At 42.7% G+C, this 23,115-nt stretch overlaps 1 protein-coding gene across 2 annotated transcripts in view; it reads right to left on the bottom strand.

The window, feature by feature from the left end:
- EPHA4 (EPH receptor A4) overlaps positions 1–23,115 on the bottom strand; it is a 152,604-nt gene that overhangs the window by 32,433 nt on the left and 97,056 nt on the right. For both annotated transcript variants that reach the window (XM_081910357.1, XM_081910356.1), the window contains exons 6-8: positions 11,067–11,191; positions 9,733–9,892; positions 5,679–5,790 (exon numbers count right to left, since the gene is read on the bottom strand). In XM_081910357.1, the coding sequence (XP_081766483.1) occupies positions 5,679–5,790; positions 9,733–9,892; positions 11,067–11,191 (397 nt within the window). The remainder of the gene's footprint in view (positions 1–5,678; positions 5,791–9,732; positions 9,893–11,066; positions 11,192–23,115) is intronic.

The raw sequence follows: 23,115 nt of genomic DNA, 5'->3' as shown, positions 1-23,115 counted from the left end.
GATTAATATTAAGACTATACATATAATGACACATGAAAGGTTCATAATATTTGCAACCTTAGCTGCTGTCATTTTTTAAAGCCCTTTGATAAACAAAGATCTAAGAGAATCTAATAAAAGAAGTGCTTTGGTAAAGGAAAGATTTTCACATGGTAAAGAACATTTACAAAGTTCAGCTGGTCCCTGCATCTCTCTAGGTTCTCAGGATCTCAGGGTCAGAACAGGAAAATTCCGAAAGCACAAGTACTATTTAGCAATTATAATTCAATGTTTCCCCCAAGTGAGTCTACTGCTGCTGTTTTTGTTTTTCCTATGGGAACCTACGGCTTTTCTTTAATACTGTACTGCCGACATCAGAACTTTCATGGGTGTCACAGGAAACATTTTGGGCACTGTTGCCCAAAGTATATTTGCCAACAAAAAAAGAAACAAGCCTGACCACATGTGATCACTACTCATCCTTCTGCTGAGGGCAATTAAGCAATTTTAATTGTGACTGCATATAAATGTTGTCTTTTCTAAGTATTAAAAATAGAGTATACTGAGCAGAGGATGTGGTAGAAATCAATATGCAATTTGATGCACTGCCTCTAAAAGATAGAAGAATTTAACGCCCATCATTGCTTATTAGTTGTAAGAGCAGCGCCCATGCAGTGCAATCCTAGACTTATCTACCCAAAACTAAATCTCATTGAGCTCAATGGGGCTTACTTTCAGGTAGGTGCGTGCAGGATTGCAGTGTAATGCTCCTACATGAGCGAAGGAGTGCATATACAGTGGTACCTCAGGTTAAGTACTTAATTCGTTCCGGAGGTCCGTACTTAACCTGAAACTGTTCTTAACCTGAAGCACCACTTTAGCTAATGGGGCCTCCTGCTGCTTCTGTGCCGCCGGAGCATGATTTCTGTCCTCATCCTGAAGCAAAGTTCTTAACCTGAAGCACTATTTCTGCGTTAGCGGAGTCTGTAACCTGAAGCCTATATAACCCAAGGTACCACTGTATGCCCAAGTGTTACACAAGCACTTCATGGTACACATTATACCAACAAAGACATCCCAGGACAAACACACTGGAAATGCATCCTGAAGGGCGATATAGATATTTCTGTAAGAAGCAAACGTGAAGAAGGCCTGCTCACCAGTGGCGTAGCGTGGGTGGTGCAGGGGGGGCCGGCTCGCACTCGCAGCTCTCTGCCCTACCGGGTTAGGGGGCGCAAATTACTTGCCTTGCCCCGGGTGCTGACAACCCATGCTACGCCACTGCTGCTCACTCTAAAATATCCCCATTGATTTGGTGTGCCAGTGGCAATATAATAATCTATTCAAAATGAGCTGAATAGATTATTATATTGCAACTGGCACACAACACACTGAATTTTACACCAAACCCCCAAGGAATAAATATGTTATGGATGGGCAGGGAGGAAGCCCCCAGTAACTTTAAAAATCCTAGTTATCTTTCTTTGGTCTAAAACAGCACCACTGCAAAAAAAACTCCCCCCCCCCCAAGAGGGAAGCTAGAAGGAAGCGCAATGAATACTTTTCAGTCTTTAATTACAGCTTATTAGCTTCTAAATAAAGGCTTCCCAACCTCCTATTCACTTCAGCTCTACCTTTGTCACCTGTTGAGCTTTTGCTCAGGGCGGGAAACTGCTGGGGCCTTTTGTCTTGAAAAGATACTTTCCTCTTGCCCCCCACCCATCTGCTCATTACTGAGTCACTGGGAGGGCATGGGAAGTTCTCAGGAGGCCCTGAGGAATGCTGGACACAAACTGACATTCACAGACAGCTCACCTGAATGACAGAAAGAAACCTTTGTTGCAGAGCTCAGCCCCGTAATTACAGGGATTTGGGTGACAGTGATTAAATGGGAGGCGGGGATCAGGAAGGGAAAGCAGGCGCTGTGGAAAAACTGCAGGGGTCAGAGAGGCAGGCAAAGCCTACAGGTGGGACTTCCAGATAAAAAAGAGGCGGGTCCTCAGCCTGACAGGCATGCACCGCAAATGACAAAGTGGGAGCCAAGGGGTATTAGCAGGTATTGTCGCAAAACAGCAGGAGCCCCACAAGCTTCTCTCCCAGTCAAGCCAACGCACCAGAGTTGGCAACTCCAGCCTTTGACAGGCCAATGTGGAGAACACAAAGGCAGCTCAAAGATTCCTGAATAGTGTGTTCCCAAACAGAAGGATATGACAAGGTGGCATGCCAGGGGCATCATCCCTACAGGGGCCTTGGTGGAGCTCTGGCTGTCTCGTTTGAGATCTCTGGCTTTACCAAGCTTGTGATATAATAAAGAATTCTGAGATCCAAAACCTAACAAGACCCATTCTGCCTTCCAATTCTTCTTTTACAAAGCACCCTGCGGCACTAATTTCCAGGGCTCTCAGTGTGTTGCTCTGGAATCTTTTCACTTTTATTTATTATTTACAGAAAATGTTTCAATCCCGCCCTTCTGTTCTAAAATCAGCACTGAAGGAGAAGTGTACAGCAGTCTTAGAAACTGATAAAAATATACTTTAAAACACCGCAGCAGCATAATAGATGCAAATGGTTTGCTCAGAGAATGAACCAGCATCAAGTTTTCTAGAAATTACTAGGTGACCAATCAGTAGGTGAGTATCAAGAGTTTGTTTCCAAGACGACTCCCTGTGCAAGGCCAAATTCTACCATCTTTGCTTTTACACTTTGGGAGGCAGTCTTTCAGGGAACAAGCCCCTGACAAGTCAATTGACATCAAGTTTTAAAACATAACAAAATCACAGCCATGGCAATTTAACCATTAACTTTAAAATATTAATTGGAAGCCAGAAGCAGTTTGGTCGGGGGGGGGGGAGGTGGAATGTCAGGACATTTAGGATCACCATGGAGAAAGTCATTTGGGGAGAGTGGGAGAAATCATCCACAGCCACACGATTGAGTAGGGGGTAGGTAAAGGTAAAGGGACCCCTGACCATTAGGTCCAGTCGTGGCCGACTCTGGGTTGCGGCGCTCATCTCGCTTTATTGGACGAGGGAGCCGGCGTACAGCTTCTGGGTCATGTGGCCAGAACAGCGCACGGAAACGCTGTTTACCTTCCTGCCGGAGCGGTACCTATTTATCTACTTGCACTTGGACATGCTTTCGAACTGCTAGGTTGGCAGGAGCAGGGACCGAGGAACAGGAGCTCACTCCGTCGCAGGGATTCAAACTGCCGACCTCCCTCAGCCAGTAAAGCGAGATGAGCGCCACAACCCCTGAGTTGTTCACGACAGGACTTAACTGTCAGGGGTCCTTTACCTTTACCTTTAAAGGCATGGTGAGGCATTTGCCTGAACATATGAAGTGTTAAATGCAAGGCTTGCACCAACGCCCCCAGCTATGTAGGACCCATCTTCCAATCTTTGCGCAAAATGTCCAGTGGTGCTGGGGGCGGAGTTTGCACCCATACCACTCACAGTTCACCTGAACATACCCCATGTGGTGGTGCCTTATTTTCTTCCTAGGTCGTGGCAGCACTTCTAGCTTAAAAACTGGGTTTTCAGCTTACAAACAAACCTAGTAAGTAAATTTTGGTATCCAGAAAAGAAACTTGGATGTCCCTCACAGAGAGACTTGCTTAGCTTGTGTTACTTAATGATGCTGTTCATTAAGTAATACAGACTGTGAAGAATGTAGAAATCACTGAGCATCCGGCAAGGGGAACTATGGGGCTTTCTTTGAGCGTTTCATTTACTGCACAAGATCTGTACAGCTCTTGGTGTTTTGCATGTCAGAGCTACATTTTTGAGCCCACTCCCCATTTATCCTTCCCCCAGAAGGGGCTGGGCCAAGCTCCCATTCTTAATAGTATGGACACCTCTTTATTTGTTTCCACCCAATTGGAACCCTTCCAAGGAAGAGATAACTAAGGAGGCGGCTTGAGGGTGAAATAAGTGTTGGCGGCAAACACATCAGCTCCTCCAGCAAGTCTGTCAGCTACCTGGCTCCCAACAGCCTTTCCTTTGACAGCTTTATGGCCACTACTAAAGAGAATCAATAGGAGGGCAAGGGGTTGACGTTTCATTTTCTAAAAAGTGATCCATTGAGGACCAATCACCAGGCACTGTTTATCAGCCTAGGGAAGTGGCATTTTATAAAAAAAAATAAAAATGGGGAAGCTGGTAAAGGAATAATCTCAGCCAGACTCGGCAGGCAGAATCCTCCGAGGTGGCAACTCGTAATTAGAAATCCAATGCACCTCACTATCAATCCTGCCTTAAATAATAAAGTGATCAATAAAAGCAGAGGGGTTTCAAGTCATCAGGCTCAGTGATGCTATTTTCTATAGCAATGGCTTTTAATAAACCTATCTCTCTGCAATACATTTTCATATGTACTTTCCCTCCTGTCAGCGTGGAGGCTGGTGAACCAGGCGAACCACCCACTGAAATCCATTACGGCGAACGACTACTTATCAGATATTATAACCCCATGGATTTAACAGTGTGTGCTTTTCTTTTTTTAAAAGGAGAAAACAATTTGCAGTAAGAAAGTGAAACAAAAGGAAGCTGATCTTATTTATAGAGTACAAGAACATAAAAACAGCCCTGCTGGATCAGACTAAATATTCATCTAGTCCATTGTCGTATTTTCAGTAGTTGTCAGCCAGGTGTTTCTGGGAAGTCCAGAAAGAGGCCGCAAAGACAATACCCCATGGTTTAAGTCCAAGCAACGGATATTCAGAGGGACACTGATTCTGAACCTGAACTCTCTTACTAGCCTATCTTGTAGGGCATTTGTGAGGAGATCCCCTCCCCTCCATTTTTGATGTTTTTCTTGATTGGGAAAAGAAAGAGAACGACTTCCCCATCATCTTAATCACCTTCTCTTCCCCCCCAAAAAATCCCCCATGCTAATTGTAAGCATTTGGGGATGGAAAAGCAATATTCTCTTTATTTAACCTTTTATTCCAGGGACTATGTGGTCTTAATAACTTCCTTTTCTTTATTCTGCCTTCCTATCCCCACCTCAGGCTAGTCCAGGAAAATACTACTGAGCAGACTGTTTTTTAAAAAGCCAAACCCATAAATGTATTTACACTTCTAGAAGCTGAAATAATTGCTTTCCTGTCTTTGGCAGCCTGGTGATGGAAAAAAAAAGTGTTGTCTAACCTGCCTGGCATACAAAATTGTGGAATTTAGTGTTTAAGTGCACCTTCCTTTTTGTTCTGCAGAGGCAACAACTACTGATGTGGCCAAATGCAGAAGCCATCAGAAAATCAAGGCGGCATCTTTTCTCTCTCTGTATAAGCTCAGATGCAGGGGGTTGTTCCGTTTCTCCACCCCCATTCCCCATTGCCCTGGCACTTCTCCTATAAAATGCTGTCAGCCCAGAATGATGCATTCATTAAAACCCTACATCAAATTACAGTCTCTCTTTAGATCTCATGTTGTTGGCTTGCATCTTAAAACCTCCCACCACCACCAGCCTATCCCTAGGATTGGTTTTGCATTTGAAGGGCACATAACTCCAGAACTATTACCATTACACTGCATGCTGCTGTGGTAGCGATGTTGAGAAGATCAAAGCAACACAGGAGAGGGCTTGTGATGCAAATGCACTGTTTATGATGCTAATCAAAGAATTTAGCTTTGTTTGGGGGAGAGACAAAAAGCTGCCTCATGAAAGAGAAGGGGGGAAAGAAGGGGAGCTTAAGTTCTTACCTCCTGCTGATGACAAAGGCAGCAATGAGAATGACCACAAGGACAACACTGCCAGCCACGGAGACCAGAAGGACTGTGGGGTTGGTACCTTCGCCAATGATGGGAGAGGGGACTAGAAAGAGAAAAAGATATCTATTAACATTCTGTAGTTATGTTACAGGCAGGAACAACGCAGGGAAGAGTGCTTGGTTCTGCGGCTGATGGGCAGACAGACGCAGTTCAATGCACCACTCAAAGCCACTCTTGGGCCTTTTCATTAGCTATTCATTTGCCATAATTTTCCAGGAGGGCCTTAATTAGCAAAAGGCATTATGCTCAATAATGGTTTTGGGGGGAAACTCATCGAAAATAAGGACTCCCCTCTTTCTCCCCTTCATGTCTACCCTGAGAGTATAATGGCTGATTTAGCGCCCACTGAGCTGCTTCCCATTTTATTTGATTTAAAATGGACCAGATGCTCATTCCTTGACTATGAGCAAGAGGCAGACTCAAACAGAACAAGATGTTTTCGACTGTCTTAAAGCAGGCTAGAGCACGGCCCGTTTTCATGTGTGCTGCCTGAGGGATGTTAACACCAATAGGCACAACCTGAACTGATTAACGTTTCTCTGTGGAATGGAAATTAAATATCCTTTGCTGCCTGTTATCTCAAGAAGCCATCATGCTTTTTACGTCTGTTGAATGCAGACAGAATGTACAAATAGCTGTACATTTTACTTCCAAAGTGGGGAGACCAAGGGACTGAAGAATGAGACCACCAGTTAGGTGTAGTGCCAGCAACAGTTTTATCAAATGAGAACTTTTGTATTTGATGGGAAAATATGTGATTGGCAGTTGTTATTGGCAGCCTGATTGCCAAGAGGGTCATCTAGAGCAGGAAATAAGTGAATGCACAAAGCCACCATATCAACTGGGGTTACTGGTCTATCCAGCACAATATTGCCTTCCCTGGTAGCCAGTCTCAGGCTGAGGTCTTTCTCATCCCTGTTCACTGGGATCATTTAAGTGGAGAGCTAGTAATCGAACATGCAGACTTTTGGAAGGAGAACATGTGCTCTACCACTGAGCTATGCACTGATCAGCACAACTGCTGAATAGCTCAGGCAGGATGGAATGTCTTGTGGCTATGGACAACTTGGATTCATACTGCAACAAATAATCCTTGTAGAGCAGGGTGGTCCAACTTTTCATACCAAGTAGGCCGCCAGAGTACTTCAACACGGAACTCATGGGCCACACACTGCCTTTTTGCATGTGGGGGGCAGAAGCTAAGCCAAAATTTGACCCTTACTCAGCCCTCATGCTGTCTTCCCAAAGCCAGAGAAGTGAGGCTCAGGTCTTTGGGAAAGCGGCCCGAGGCTCTGACAGGATCCTAGAGGCCTCCCACCTTCTTCCCCAAGTTGGGAAAATGCTAACTAGGCTTTTGAAAGGAGCTGGGAGGACTCTAGGACCCTGTCAAGAGCCCTCATGCCTCCTTACCAAAGCCCAACACCTCACTTGCCTGACTTTGGGAAGGCAGCATGAGAGCTGGGATCATGGGTGTAAGACAGGAGTTTTGTTGGGGGCAGGCCTATTGTTGGTGGGGCAGAACCTCAGTTATTTTTATTGATTGGGGGGCACCGAAGAAAGGCCTTAAGGGCCACATGCGATCCGCGGGCCAGCCACGTATTGGATTGCCCTGTTGTAGAGACTGGCTGCCCACAATACTGAATCACTTCAGCTCATAATGAAGAAGGTTTGTAGGAAATCACCCTGCTTACTATGGTTCCTGACCAACATTATAGTTTCGTGGCTTCAACTGAAGAGCTAACCACTAGTTCTAAGCAGAAGCAAAACAGAGGCTCACCATGACAAAGGCCCAAAATAATATGGGAGCGAGATAAAATGGATTCCATCAGCAGACAGCCCAAACCCATAGCAAGGTCAAAATATAAGAATGACAAGAATTCAACGAGAATTGATCGAATCAAGCACAGACAGGAAGGGTGGGTATGCAGGGAGGGCAAAGAAAAAGCCTCTTTCTGGACTTTTCTGCTAGAGGAAGCCTGAGGAGAAAAGTTTCCACTGATGCCTGTGTCCAATATTCCCCACCCCAAGTGAACTGGCATGAGGGTGTTTGGCAAAGAGCCACCCGTTCTCTGCTGTGCCAGGCTCAAACTGAGGAACTAAAGGGTTGCCACTTGTGGTCATTTGTAAAAGTGTAAGGGGAGCACACAATGTTCCTCCCTAGAACGTATCCCTGTATAACATGCTTATCTTGAGAGAACCAATAATTATTATAAGGAATTTATTCTTTGCCACTTGAGATGTGCAGATTTATACACAGAACTCATGTTAACATTAAAGGAAGCCAAGCCATTAAATCCCCCCCATGAATCAATGGGGGATCTTGCTGCAGAGTAATACACAATGTATCGTTCTATCGTTCCTTATTAAGACTTCCTCATTAAAATGTTGAAAACAGCTTGCATCAAACACACAGGATATGCAAATGCTAGCAAATACCATGTTTGCTGTGGGCGGATTTACGTAACTGCTTTATTTCATCCACAATGTGATTTTCTGCATTCACTCTCTGGATCCTATGAACATGCGTTTCAAAGTCCTGGTTCTTGAACACTTCCAAATATAGATGCATGAACACAATCCAAATGAACACAACACTTCCAAATATAGATGAATGAACACTTGCTGTACTGTTCACAAGTGCAGAATGAAAATGGATATGCTCTACGGCTAGAGGGAATGCATGATTGCCACAGAAAAGGTTTCTCCTGCGACCTTCTCTCCTGTTAACGTCTAGTGACATGATCTCACCACACTGCACATCCCTTGTCATGAGCCCTGTGGAGACTTTTTGGCAGGGCTGGTCAAAGAGGGAGGTGGAATGAGAAGAGAGTGCAGAGGCAAGTTGTGCTCATGGGTGTGTTGATTTGGATGTGGTGGTGGGGGTGAGTGGTTTGTTGGGAGAAAGACCTGCCCCAGTGGCATCAGATGTCCCATACAGTCCAGTCTCTACCCTGCCTTCAGCTAGCAAAGCACTTCCCATCCCAGGGAAGGCGTATGAGCCTAGGTCAGAATGTGAGCCACTTGTGCCAACCCTGACTCCATCTTCAAGGATGCACCATCAGCTACACAGGTGCAAACAAACTCGGTCTACTTGCAGGAGTGCCCAGCTCTGTTCCTTGGCAAGACACCCACTCAAATGATTGTGCCTGCTCCACTCTTCAAAGAGAGAGTCAACGGTTGAAACACTGTATCTTACAGCACTGTTTTGAACGCCTGACATGTGTACCTGTAACCTGAATTTTGGAATAAAGGCTTTGGTAATAATCAATCCAAGGGTCTGAATGAGGCATGTACGTTGGGGAGCCAGGACATCACTTGACTGGGAGCTGCTTGCAGAAGTGGGGAGACTTACAGAAGGGAGACAGGATGTCCTGCATTTTCTAGGTATTAATGGAAGAGACTGGGAAAGGAAAACTTTGATCTATTAGAGTCTAAGGATGTTGTGAGGATTTTGCTACTTGACAGGACCTGCTTGATCCCTGTCATAGTATTTGCATGATGACGATGATTGTATTTAGTCCATACTTTCCATGAAAAAGTTACAAAATATATGAAATACCAAACACCTTGCTAATCATTTAAAACCAAATACACAGAATAAATAACACATTTAAAATGTGTGCATCTAACAATAACTATAAAAAGGACAAATCCTATCCCACTCCTGTAACAGGCCGTAAATCATAACACAGTATGATCTAAGAGTGTATGTTTTTTAAGCCTGGGTAGACAGGATTCTTTCTCATCTCTTTTGGGGGGCTTTCCTCCATTTCCAATCTGAGAAGAAGCCATGGAAAGAAAACTATGTGATCTGGCACGTTTAGACGCCTGATCAAGGCCAAGCACTTCAAAGAGATTCTGAACCAACAAGAAACCCATTCATTTGTATTCAATTAAGTTAAATGCAGCGCTGTTTCAAAATGGTGACAGGAGGAGAAAGGATGCCCAGGATTATACCAGTGAGAGATGTGTTGTTATTACCTACCAGTGTTGGTTGTGAACTCAAAGGGTCCACTGAAGTCTCCATAGCCAGCTGCTGTCCTTGCTCTCACATGGAAGACGTATGAAGTCAACGGATTCAAGCCCTTGATATCAGTGTTTCTGGCAGCCGTTTTCACAATGCGATAGCTGCGTTCATTTTGGTCCTACCAAGGGAAAAAGACAGAAAGAGCAGCAAATAAACAGTGCTCTGTGAACTCTGGAACTTTACCAGTTGCCTAATCTGTGATAAGGATGTTACTAACAGGGACAGAATTTTCAAAGGAGCACTGGAAACTTTATTTTTTTGTTATCTTCAGTGATATGGGAGATTGGCAGAATTGTACATTTTATCATTCTTCTTTGGCTGAAGTCAAAGGAGTGATTGAGGAGTGATTAACTGATAGTCAGTTAATCACTGCTTTGCTGTGCTTTTTTTAAAAAAAGGCACGTGAATATGTTTTTGGAAAACATCCGAGATTGTAATCACTATCCTTCTGATGAACAAATAGAACTTTATTATCCGTGCTCAGTTCTTTCTCTTCCACCCCTTCCAGTTTAGAACTGTGAGAAATGCCTGCCAAGCACTCTTCTCTCCCCTTCCTCCTTTGCTCCCCTCTCCTTAAAAGTGGATTCTGTTTTTTTTTCTGTTTGGAAAATGTGTCAGAAAAAAATGCTATAATCTTGTTCCAATAAAAATCTACAACTCATTTTGGGCATTATTAGAAAAGCAAATAAGGTGAAGGGGATGGGGGAGAGGGAGAGAGAGAGAAAGTAATTGTTCATTTTGCAGAGAACCTTGAGAGGAAATAGCTCTTTCCATAGATCTGAACTGGGGAGGAACAAATTATTTGTAGAAATGTCTCCATATAACTTGAAGGAGGTGAAGAAAGTAATTTCCTTTCCTTTATTTTCTATTAAAATCTATCAAACCGCCACCATCATTCTGGGCAAAAGCTATCAGCTCATACAGAGCTCATTATTATTACTGTGCTATATACTTCATTATTACACATCTGTCTCTGTTGTAAGGCTAATGTTGCACTACTTCTCTGCTCTATTGATTCTCATTATAAATAGCCCCACTGGAATCAGATAGTTCCTACGGTGAGAGAAAATACAAAATGACACCAGTACTACAGAGCAAAGTGGGGGAGGGAGTGCAATATGTTATTCAGTACAACTGCTAAAATGTATGAAATGTCAAACTGGATATGATTTTATAGGCAAACAAACTTGTTGCTGATAATGACCATTTACACAATGACAAAGGTAAACCTATTTGGCCCTGGCATCCAACATAATGGAAGAAAAAGTCATCTCTCCAGGATGAATTAATACCTTTTCATAATATTTGACTTCATATTCCAAGATGACTCCATTCGGCCTGTCAGGTTCCAGCCAAGCCAGTGCCACACTGTGCCTCGTTATTTCTTTAGCTTGGATCAAAGCAATTTGAGATGGAGCTGCCAAGAGAGAAAGGAGGGAAATGTTATACAATGGCTCCCAGAAGAGCCCTAAGTGTAGGAGGATGCTGGCTGTTTTGTCTTTTGCACAAATGCAATGTAAGATCCCTTGGACACACTCACGAAAGCAACTCAACACAGGCCTAGCCTTAGGCATGTTGGCTCCACAGGAAAACTATTAAAACACTGCCCATGCCGTAAATTGTACTATATAGCCTGTGGGCCTGTGAGGAGCCTCCTCCTTTCCCATCACATTGGTCTGATGGCTCTGTGCCCACCTTTCATTCTTTTAGGACTCGGACCCCTGATGAGGTCTTTCAAGCTACCCTGGCAAGGCGCAGTAATGAAATATTCTTTGATGAAATCAGTAGCATGCATTCATTCATCAGGTCTGATGATACATTTGTACCACACTGAAACCAGCAAAAAGCATCTCTGGCTAGATACAATAAAGTTTAAGCTACCACGCTACATAAAAATTAAGCAACAATCATTAGTGAGGTAAAGTCCAAAGAAGAAGGACTGGCCACCTAATTTATTGGATTAGTTCTCCCAGATTAATTTAGGATTGGACTCGGGACCCATCCAGAACCTGGGCCAATCCTAAATTGATCAATTTAATCGCTTGCGTGCACACACACAATGCAAACCCTCCTATTCCCCTCCCTCTCCATGAACCTTCCTGTCACTTTCAGGCAATTTGAAAAAGTGGCATGAAGCAAGCAGGAGTTGCGACTGAGGAAACTCTTGGATAGTGGGACCTGAAAAGGACCTCAATGGGAACCTTTAATACCTGGAAAGGTATGGGAGAAAGGTATCTTCTGGGCCCTGCAAAACTTTACATGATGTTGGGAGTAGGACGAGGCCCAGAGGACTTTGTCCTCCCATTTTAACCTTCCTGTGTGTTACAGTCTTCCAATGAGGTCCTTCTCAGGTAGCCGCCATTAACTGAGTTCAGGTGGTTGGCGAGAGGGCATTTCCATAATATATAATTTATTTATAATATAGTTGGAAGGGACCCTGAGGATCATCTAGTCCAAGCTTCTGCAATGTAGGAATATGCAGCTGTCCTGGATGGAGATTAAGCTTGCAACCTTGGCATTATCAGCACCATGCTCTAACCAACTGAGCTAGAGCCTATATACTACTGATTCCTGGAGGTTAAAGAGCAAGCTCTATGGCCTAACACAGGACTTTTCTTTGAACATCTAAAGCTGCTTTATACCAAGTCAAGCCATGGGACCATCTAGCCAAGTACAGTACTGTCTACTCTGACTAGAAACAGCTCAAAATCACAGATTCCCCTCCCCTCAGCCTTAATTAGAACTTCAGAGACTGAAAGCAGATATCTGACTAATAAACTATGCCGCTCTTGCTTCACTAGGACACATGAAAACTTTCAAAGAAGACTCACAATGTAGAATTGTGAATCTGAATGTAAATGATCACAGAATAGGCTAGAAACTCTAGCAGATTTCTCCATTCTTGCTTTTAGGATTTGACTGTGTGACCTTCTGGTCTCCTATGAATGTTCCCTCATCTTTATTGTTTTCACACTTGACCCTTCGCTAGGCTTACTGATGAACATACAACTTTGGGTTGCTTCCAAAGCTAACCCTGCTCAGTGCAGACTCATTGAAGTTAAGGAGCATGACTAACTTAGATTCATTCATTTAAATGGGTCTACGCCGAGTAGAACTTAGATACAACCTTTTGCTTTTATTTTTTATTAGCTAAGTAAACAAATAGTTTTTCCTAGTCCACAAGATCAGATAGGTATCAAACTGAGTCATGCAATAAGATGCCAGCAATCTAAACAAAAGGAATTGTCCACACAAGCATGCATTTGTCATTGCCAGCTACCTAAGAGGTGCAAGTGAGAATGAGGGGAAGGAAGCTCCATGGGCACTGGGCATGCAACACAGCCAATAACTAGAGAGAGCTTGATTTGAGTAAAGTTTGATTTCACTGGAGAGCAAAAAATAAAAAAGGTCAATAGGCTTTTTTGACAATTCAACTAGTACTATAAAATGGATGAAAGTCCACGCTTCTTTAGAATTACATTTTTGAATGCAATACGGAGAGCTAAGATAAAACAAACAATGGGATAAATGAGAAACATCTCAATAGATGCTCCTGGTTGTTTACCGTACAGCATCATTGGTGCCCGGACTTGAGATGTTTAACAGGCCAGGGGACAATGCCTTTCCCCTTTGACAATGACAATAACAGATTCGTAGTTCTGTTGGAGGAATGGGCTTCCTGACGATTTACGATCCAAGCTGCCCACTCTTTGCTGTTCTGTTACTGTGTGGTCACATCTCTAGCCAGCTGTTATCAAGTCCTGCCACAACTGACAAGCACCGGTACAAATGATGGGGGTCTCTGGGGAAGAAAAGGGGGCATTCAGGGAAATTTTTAAAAAAATCTTATCTGCAAAAAGCTGTTCTGTAGAGACAGAGATTAGGCAGCTTCCAAAACTGAATATATTCCCTCCTTTGTCCCTAAAACCCTAGAAATATGCAGGTGTTTCAAAACAACAGGAACCCACAACAACTGCAGGGTGAAGATCTATGGAGACCTTTCAGACTGAAATCATAATTCCATCCCATACGGGGGGGGGACCCCAAAGAAACAGCCACGCCTTATGGGGGAAAATATAGCTATCATTGAACATTTTAATATCTTTAAAAGGACCTCATTGAGAATTGTTTTAAATAACTAAATAGATAAATGTCACATGAAACAGCAACAGCAAAAAGAAAACCGGACATGAAAGCTTCAAAACTACTTGACCATATCAGACAGGTCTGATGGGAGAAAAACGAAGCAGCAGGCACCACACATATAGTCACAAAGGAACTCTCTGGGCTGAATTGCGTCTGTCAGGAAGACTGTTTCTTGATCTACTGCTTGACAGTTTGGCATCTCTGTTAGAAATGACTCTGGAGCTCTGCTCCTGCCTCCCTCAACACGTCTACCCATCTGTCTGTTTGTTCCTCACCCAGAGTCTCATGTGCATGAAGATATACTGAATAACAGAAACAGGGAGGTTTCGTTCAAAGGGGTGCTATCAAGTTATTTATAGAAGGTACCCAATACAGTCAGAAGCAACTGTCCTGGCTTGATATCTGTGTAAAACCTTTAAGTCAAAGGAGACTTTTTTCAAGGACTTTTTTCTCTCCCCCCTCTGCAGTGGCATCAAAAGTCAAGGAAGGAAATCAGGATAAGTCACCACCACCGTTTATAGTAAAAGCAAATTAGTGACAGTCCAACCAGAAAGCTGAATGCCTTAGTTAATGAGTGAGTCTTCAAGAACAGCTGAATATTTCTTTCATAAATAATTTTTCACCAGCTCTGATTCGATCTATCTTTAAGAGGATGTTCTTTCTTGAAGTGGGGGGAGGGAGGTGTCTTCCTTTCATTTTTTCCAGTCACACATATTTGGAAACAGAAAGTATCACAGCACAACAGACGATGAAGTGATCTGCTGAAATCTATGACCCAAAGTTTCATACCTGTGTTAAAAGTACTGATAGAAAAGGGTGGAGTGACAGCTAGGGCACCACTCTTCTAAGCATCCTTCTCAACAGAAGCAGAACTTGCTGTTTTTAGTCAGCACCTAAAGCTTAACAAAATAGATGCTAACTAAAAGTCCCCTAATTGTTGCATCAATATAAAGCAGCTGTTGTGTACACAATCAGTGTAGGATAGTTGTTAGAGTGTTTAGACAAATGTTTAAATCTCCATGCATGAACAAAGCTCATCAGATGACCTGGGGCCAGTCACTGTGTCTCAACTTCTCTATCTCATGGGGTTGTTGTACAAACCTTGGTGGCCTTGGATTAAAGGCAAGTGAAAACTATATTCCCTTCCATGCTTTTTGTGCTATAACCCAAGAATTCAGATACGTGCCCCTCACTTTTTTTTTCTAAAGTGTGCATTCAAGAAAGCTAGTTGCCAACCAGGAATATGCATCTTATATACCGTACTTATTATCGGGGATATGCATCTTATATATTTATTCCATAGATGGTATGTTATCCATTGTATGTTCATTCATGCAGATAACATGTTTCTTGGTGAATTTGGTATGCTCTGGGAGTGGAATAAGGAGGAAATTGTCCCTGAGTAAATGGCTGTGTAACTTTATGCAGGCCCAAACTCAGTAGTTCACTATCTTGCCCCTCCTCACTCAGAAAGACTTGCTCCCTACTGTTGTGAATGGAGCAATTTTCTTTTATCTACTTCCTCAGTACTCTACCATTAAACACCTACCAGTAGTTTTATTACTGCTGTTCCGAGCTTGTGGCCTACAAACAAAGAAGAGGACAGCAGACTTGGAACAAAACTTTGCCCAAACAGCATAATAAAGCAATTTCCTTAGGCTAGCAAACGCTGAGTTATTGCAGCAGGCCTTTGGCACTTGCTAAATATGGTAGAGTTCAGGTAACACTATTTCATGACTGACTCAGATTAGAAGAAAGTAACAAGAAGAAATCAACTAAGTGAAAAGTCTTTGGTCTGCAGGAAACCAATGAAAATGAGAATCCTGAAGATCTGGATAGCACTACACAGTAATCTCTGTGCACAACTAAAAGTGGATCACTGCAGATATATATATTTCACATCAAATTAAATCAGTTTCTTCAAATATTCTTTCATCCTTAAGGGGAACATAACCATGCTTGATGGCTTCAACATGTTGTCAAGGATCAAAATTAAATGCTTGAAAGCAGTAATGATACTACTGTGATTAAGAGTTTTACCTTGTTTGAGGGATGCTAAAAGCCTGCTTCATTATTAATTACTTTAAAGAAAGCTGATACACTAAACTAGGATAAATACTCCTTTCTCAGTTGAGAAAAGAACTATTTAAAAATAATATCTGCAAGTCAGCTTGGTGCTGGAGCTTTTGCATTCAGCAACACTCTTATGACTTCCAAGTTTATTGAGGGTATGTTCCTCATTTCCAGGTGTGGACATAGTCACACAGCAAACTGGGTGTGCACTGGCCATGTGAAAAGACAGTATGGCCAGTTGCAGAGCTACAGTGAAACACAAGAACATAGGAAGCAATTAAATACAGTCATACCTCGGGTTGAATGTGCTTCAGGATGAGCGTGTTCGAGTTGTGCTCCGCGGCAATCCGGAAGTAACGGAACGCATTACTTCTGGGTTTTGGCGCTTGCGCATGCACAGACGCTCAAAATTACGCCATGCGCATGCGCAGAAGCGGCAAAAAGCGACACACGCATGCACAGACTTGCCGTTGCTGGTTACGCTTGCTTCTAGATGCGGACAGGGCTCCAGAATGGATCCCGTTCACATCTAGAGGTACCACTGTATCACATCCCCCAGTGCTGCTGCTCTGTACAGACATTTCTTATAACTAAGTGAGTTTAAAATGCAAGCTACAGTTGAGGACTATAGTGGTTTTAAAGTTTAAACACTACCTTACTCTGTAAAAGTATATTGACAAAATCTTTATCATTCTGCTCCTCTGCCTCCAAAATCATTTCTTGAAAGACAAAATTCAGATCATCATGCCAACATGAAGCAACTTTACAATCTGGAGCTCTGACAGCTGCAATATCCAGCCAAAGGTTTGTTCCCTTGATCTCGGTGAGAGAGTAGGACACGCATGTGAGAACACATGTGTAAATTTCTTTCACGAAAATCAATGAGACGTGCAGCCCAGTTCAAGGCATACTTATTCCAAAGTTAAGCTGCACTGTGTCCAATGGAACTTTTTCCATGTTAAGTGTGCATAGTCTAAGAGCTTTAACTATGACTGGATCATGCCCATAGATTTTATTTGACCACTACAAATAAAGTTACGAAGCAGAGATTGGCAAACCCTCCTTGTTTTGTTTAGGAAGGAAGCTCTTGATGAGGCGGGGGGCCTGCAGTGCAACTCAAGCGAGGCATCTGTTTAGTCTGAGGACTACTTGTTTTATTTCTGCTTGCTTGCTAAGAAAGCCTGTTGGCACGTCCTGACAAAGATAACTTAATACTTGCCAACAGAAACATGGCAGGAAGCAATGTGTATGTTTCCTGTATGTATGAATGCCAGTTTTAAACAAACAGGAAAACAAGTCTTTCAGTAAGAAGGTAATTTATAAAAATCTGTCTGAATGTTTCAGCCACTTACAAAAAAAAGAAGAAGCAAAAGAAAAGAAACATTCCCAAACGCTTGAATGACAGTGATTAACATAACACGGGTGGTTGGAGTTAGCACTGCAAAACATTTGAAGAAATGCTATAAGCAATTTGTTCAATTTGGAATTAGCCAGTGGCTCTCTAACCTGGGAAGCTGGGAGACTGCTGGGCCCCATGCAGTTGTAACAAAGAGCAGAACTTGATCCACCATAAATAGAACGCCAGCTTTGATAAATTGTGAGGCCTATACTAATTTGAAAGGCATGGGATAATAAATAACCTTAGGATAAGGAGAAAGAACTTCAGAAACTGGAATGGGAAGCAGCCATGGACATCTGAGCTTCTTAAGAGGCAAAAGTACAGTAGAAGAATCCCAGCACAAGTTGTGTCAGTGCTTTGCTGAGAACTACATGAATTGCTGTCTGTCTGTGTTCTAAGGTACATCATGCATTTCATATCAAAGCATATAGATGTAGAAGGCATTACCCACCCTACTTCATTTAGACATACTTTCTGTAGTGGTTTGTTAAGCTGCCAAACACAGGGTGCATTCAGACATGGGGAATATTGCGGTAGTTTGCCTGATTGTAATCCTAGTGCTTCTGTTCCATTTTCTTATGTTCTTTTCACACTGCTGGACATGCTATATAGTGGCATGTTGAGCTGAATTCGATTCACACCAGTAGGTGTGGCGCGACACAAGAATGAATGCCATTGGACAACTTTGCTACTCCCCTACCCTTTCTGTGCATAGGTGCTTCTGAAAATGGCAAGAAAAACCTGTATTGACAGTAAAGGTAAAGGGTAAAGGGACCCTGACCATTAGGCCCAGTCGCGGACAACTCTGGGGTTGCAGCATTCATCTTGCTTTATTGGCTGAGGGAGCCGGCGTACAGCTTCCAGGTCATGTGGCCAGCATGACTAAGCCACTTCTGGCAAACCAGAGCAGCGCACGGAAATGCCGTTTACCTTGCAAATGGTTTTTTCTGGACTAAAAAAGCACAGAAATAAATGATAAGAATGTGCTATATTTCATCAGTGGCTTTTACATCACATGAAAGCTCAAATATAACGCAGAAATCAGCAGTTAAGGAAACATCAAGGAAATGGAATAAACTGCCATGTGAATGTAGCCATAGTGTTGAAAACACACTACACAATGTTGTAATAAGAGTGTGGGCCGTTCCCTTTTAAGGAAAGACTAGGACTGCTAAGTTTCAGATTTGGATGTAATGTAGTATAGCGATCCTACATGTGGAACAGACTAATATGATTAGCGGCAGGTCCAGCACATCAACAGCAACCCAAATACTATTTTAAAAACTTACCTCTTTGACTTATGGGCAAACATCAGAAGGTGCTACTTCTCTAACCATGCACACTACAGCTTTTGCATTAAGGCCAGCATCGCTTTCAAGCCATCCAGATTTGCCAGCAGTATTTTATTCTACCTCCATTAAACACAGAAGATAACTGTAGCAGATCCACGCCTCCAATTTACAGTTAAAGAGAATGATTGCTGGATTTTAAATTTTATTAGCTCTGCAGACCATTAAACTGCATCTCTCACAGCTGGAGCGACTGCCAATCCATTGTATACAAAGATGAGACATTCTCTTGGACCAAAATATAAGGCTTTGCTTAGGCAGGGAGTGGGCAGTGGGTGGGATTGAATCATGCCCTAGTTCCTTCACTGTTCTAGGTGATTAAATTCTGAATTACATAAGTCTCCAGGACAGTTCTCTCAAAAATTTTCACTCCTTTCTGATGCACTCTCATTAAATCGTAACTGTGGAAGAGCATGGTAGAAAACCCAAAGAAAAGAGTGAGAAGTCCTTGCTTTCCCACAGCCAATACATTGGCAGGTTAAGAACTGACAGAAAGAAGCAATGTTGATAGGAACAGCTAGCATTTATATGGCATACATAATGGTCCTTAAGGTGAATCCAACAGTGGTAAAGAAAGAAATGTAGAGGAGAAAGAAAGACATGAATGGATGACCCCATTCAACAGAATGCATTTTATTTGCTGGTTGCCTATGTCAAGAGGGAAATGTTGCAAGAACAGATTCGGATGAATTAAAGCCATGCTGTGAACTCTTAGGAGGTTACTCTTTGATACTTCAACAGTGGGACTAGGAAACGTGCTTCATCCTGATGCCCACATTGTCTTCTGGGCAACTATCCAGCGGTGGAGGCAAGGGAAAAGGAGGAGGAACAATACATATGAATGTTATCTTTGTACAGTAAACTAGTTTCTACACACACCACTCTCTATGCCCCATGCAGGCAAGCAAAAGGCTTTATGCAATGAGTTCAGGGCCATATGGCAGGCACTGCAAAGCAGTGGTTTAAGAGGATGTGTGGCTTGGAGAGAGTCCTGTGGGCCAGAGAGAGAGAATCTGGATGGGCTGCATTTGGGCCCCCGAGCCTGAGGTTTCCCCCATCCCTGCTCTACAGTATGTGGACAACGGGTAAAAACGGAGGTTAGACACACTCAGAACAGACCCACTGAAATAAAAGGCCTGGTCCATGTATTTTAGTGAGTGTACTCTTATGACTAATGTTGGGTACCACACCATGAAAATTCTCCCACATTACCACCCGTTTATAGCTGTTAAGGTGTCTGGAGAAATGGGTAAGTAGTAATGTAAGGTTTTAATTCCCCTTATTGTTACAAGTACTTTTAGTAGTAAGGAGGTAAGCTATTTACATAGCTAGCACATGGTCCCCATTCATCTGCTGCCATTTCTAAATCATAACTAATGATAATTCCCTAGAAATAAGTAAAATGAATTATAGGGAGTCACTGAAGCCCACCTCTAAGCTTGGATAAACGAAACTGACATTGGAATAAACGCCACAAAAATACAAGGTGTGAAAAGAAAGCTGGTGTGTGTATGGTTGGTAATTTGATTAAATATAAATTTCAACAATGTGGTTCCTAGAATGCATAAAGCTAGCCTTTTCTGTTGTGCCATGTAATGTTTTGATGGTGTTAATTTGAGTGCTCTTTGTTATGACTGAAAGCTATGGATACTTTTGTTCGCCCTGAAAACTCTTATACAAGAGGTGGGGGCTGCGAACGAATCTATGCCATTCTGGCCAGCTAATGAACTGCAAACCTGTTCTTCACTTGAGGGACTGCCATAAAGAGCGAAAGGTCGGAAGGGGAGTGGGAGGCAATGTTGCTCAAGCCTCTTTCAGTTTACCACCCACAACTTTTTACCTGTAAATGGCTCTGTAATTGGATAGAGTCCATTCTCCTTCATCTGAAACCTGTACTTTCTGTGGCAGCAAATTATAAACCATGTGAAGCACAGATGAGGGGAGAGAACTTCATTCTGTGCACTGCCTAGTTGTAAAAATAAAAGGAGGTCAGTTGAAAGCAGAGGCAGAAACTGGAGAAGGGTCTTTGAGCCTTGAAATGTGCAAGCACAAAATTAAAGTCTTACTTTAGGGTGTCAGCAGCAGCTTAAATTACAAGTTCCACATTTATTTCAGTTCACCCAGCATTTACTCACCTTTTGATTCCAACTCTGTGTTTTGAATGGGGGGGGTTTGCATTGTTTGATATTCTAAATGGCAATACACGAGAAGAGAAAGCTGCCAGCAAGATTTGGGATTCCTGTTGTGGGGTAAGGGTCAATGTTATTGTAAAATAATTTCCACCGTGATTTTTAGAGCTCTTTTGAATTTCATTTTCTCAGGGCTGATTATAATGAGGATCAGGAAAGGGTTCTGGTTTGATTGTCAATTCAACACAGCGATCAGATTGCTCCAGGCTGATTTTCAGCACGTGATGCAGAATGGTTTCTGGAAAGCAACTGCCTGTCAGTGTAGACCAGGGTTTCCCAGTGTAGACCAGGGTTTCCCAAAGTTGCGTCTCCAGCTGTTGTCAGACTACAACTCCCATCATCCTTAACTAGCAGGAATATTGGTCAGGGATGATGGGAATTCTAGTCCAAAACCAGCTGGAGACTCAAGTTTGGAAAACCCTGGCATAGAAAGTACTGAACTAAACTAGATGGACCCAATGCTGTGGGGCTGATGGGAACCGTAGTCCAAAATATCTGGAAGGCACCAGGTTCACAAAGGCTGGTTTTAATAATATTTTATTGTTCTAATCATGAAAACCACTTGGGGAGCCTTGTTGGCTGAGGTACAAGGTAAAAGATGTGTTTAATAAATTGAATAAATAAATAAACCACAGGTTTTGTATTTTCTATCTTATAAGAGAACAGTATGTTTATCTATTATGATACTTTGGAGAGCCAATTTTCGAGTGTTTTATTTTAGTCTAATTTTCTCTGTCTCTCTTTTAACAATAACAAGACTGATATATTCTAAATTAGTTCTGGGTAAGGGCAAAGCAGCCATTACTTACAATGAAAGTGACACACCTCTGCTAAAAGAATTGAAGGCAGCTTCCTCCAGAGCAAATGGTCAGTAGATATACAATCAGGAAAAAATTGTTCAGATGTATTATTGGGGAAATTTTCCTCTTCCTCTGAGTTCCCTCAGAAAAACAATCAAGCTCTGGCATCTCTCACTGTATAGTTTTTGTTTCATGCTTTATGCTTTTTCGCAGCTGTCCCTGTAGACTTCCCTTGTCACAACTCAATCATTTTGCCTTTGTTCAAAAAATCCTCTATCAAAATGTTCTTGCTTTGATCAAGGAGGAGAAAGCTATTTTTACTACTGTCGCAGCCAGCAAAGTCAATGGTTAGGGGTGTATTGTAGGCCAACAATATCTAGAGGGCTACAGATGGTCTAAGCTCCTACACTGTCTTCCATCCAGCCCCACCTCCAGCTGAAACAACTTATTCCCTTCTTTATCCCATCTATCTTTATGCCCTCACAGATGAATCCCATACATGTGTGCTCAAGTCCACTTCATTTCAAAGTGGGTGCACCGTGTTCCATGACACCACCAAAAGCCTTGTGCTTTCTTGAACACCATCTTGTCCATAACTGCCCATAGACCTGTAATAGGACCCAGTATCAGAATGTGGACTGGGGCAGGGAGATGTTCACCATAAACCACAATGGTATGTTGATGATAATAATAATAATAATATTCAAGCAGAGATAAATCTCCAAAACATCATAAGAACCACTTTTACTTCTACAGCATCCATTTCAAAGCCCAAATTCAGTTCCAGAGACATTCTGATCGCTTTAAAAGTTACTGGCAGCTTCAACTGCAAATGAGTGCAAAACCAAATGTAAGTTAAAACAAAGCAGAAGAGGAAAGGATTTGCGAGGATGCTGTATCCCCACTACGCACAAGCCTCCCAAGGGGCTCATGCTGCACAATTTCAGCATGGTGGTATTCAGGGTCAGCTGTAGATTTGAGCCCCTGTCCAAGAAAGTGCTCTGCAGTGGACCCCTTCCTATACCCTTGAGCTTACCTGATGGCAGTACAGTGGTACCTCTGGTTACGTACTTAATTCGTTCTGGAGGTCCGTTCTTAACCTGAAACTGTTCTTAACCTGAAGCACCACTTTAACTAATGGGGCCTCCCGCTGTTGCCACGCCGCCACAGCGCAATTTCTGTTTTCATCCTGAAGCAAAGTTCTTAACCCGAGGTAATATTTCTGGGTTAGCGGAGTCTGTAACCTGAAGCATATGTAACCTGAATTGTATGTAGCCTGAGGTACCACTTTAGAGGCTTGCAGCCTTCATTTTAATTTCCCACAATGCCTCAAAGGAAGACTATTTCAGTGCATTAAAATGGCAGTTCTGCAGAACTAATCATCT

Source organism: Podarcis melisellensis (assembly GCF_964234715.1).
Source record: "Podarcis melisellensis genome assembly, chromosome: 5".
Lineage (NCBI taxonomy): Eukaryota > Metazoa > Chordata > Lepidosauria > Squamata > Lacertidae > Podarcis > Podarcis melisellensis.
Note: the sequence above shows the minus strand (reverse complement) of the source record. Positions and strands in the feature narration are given on the sequence as shown.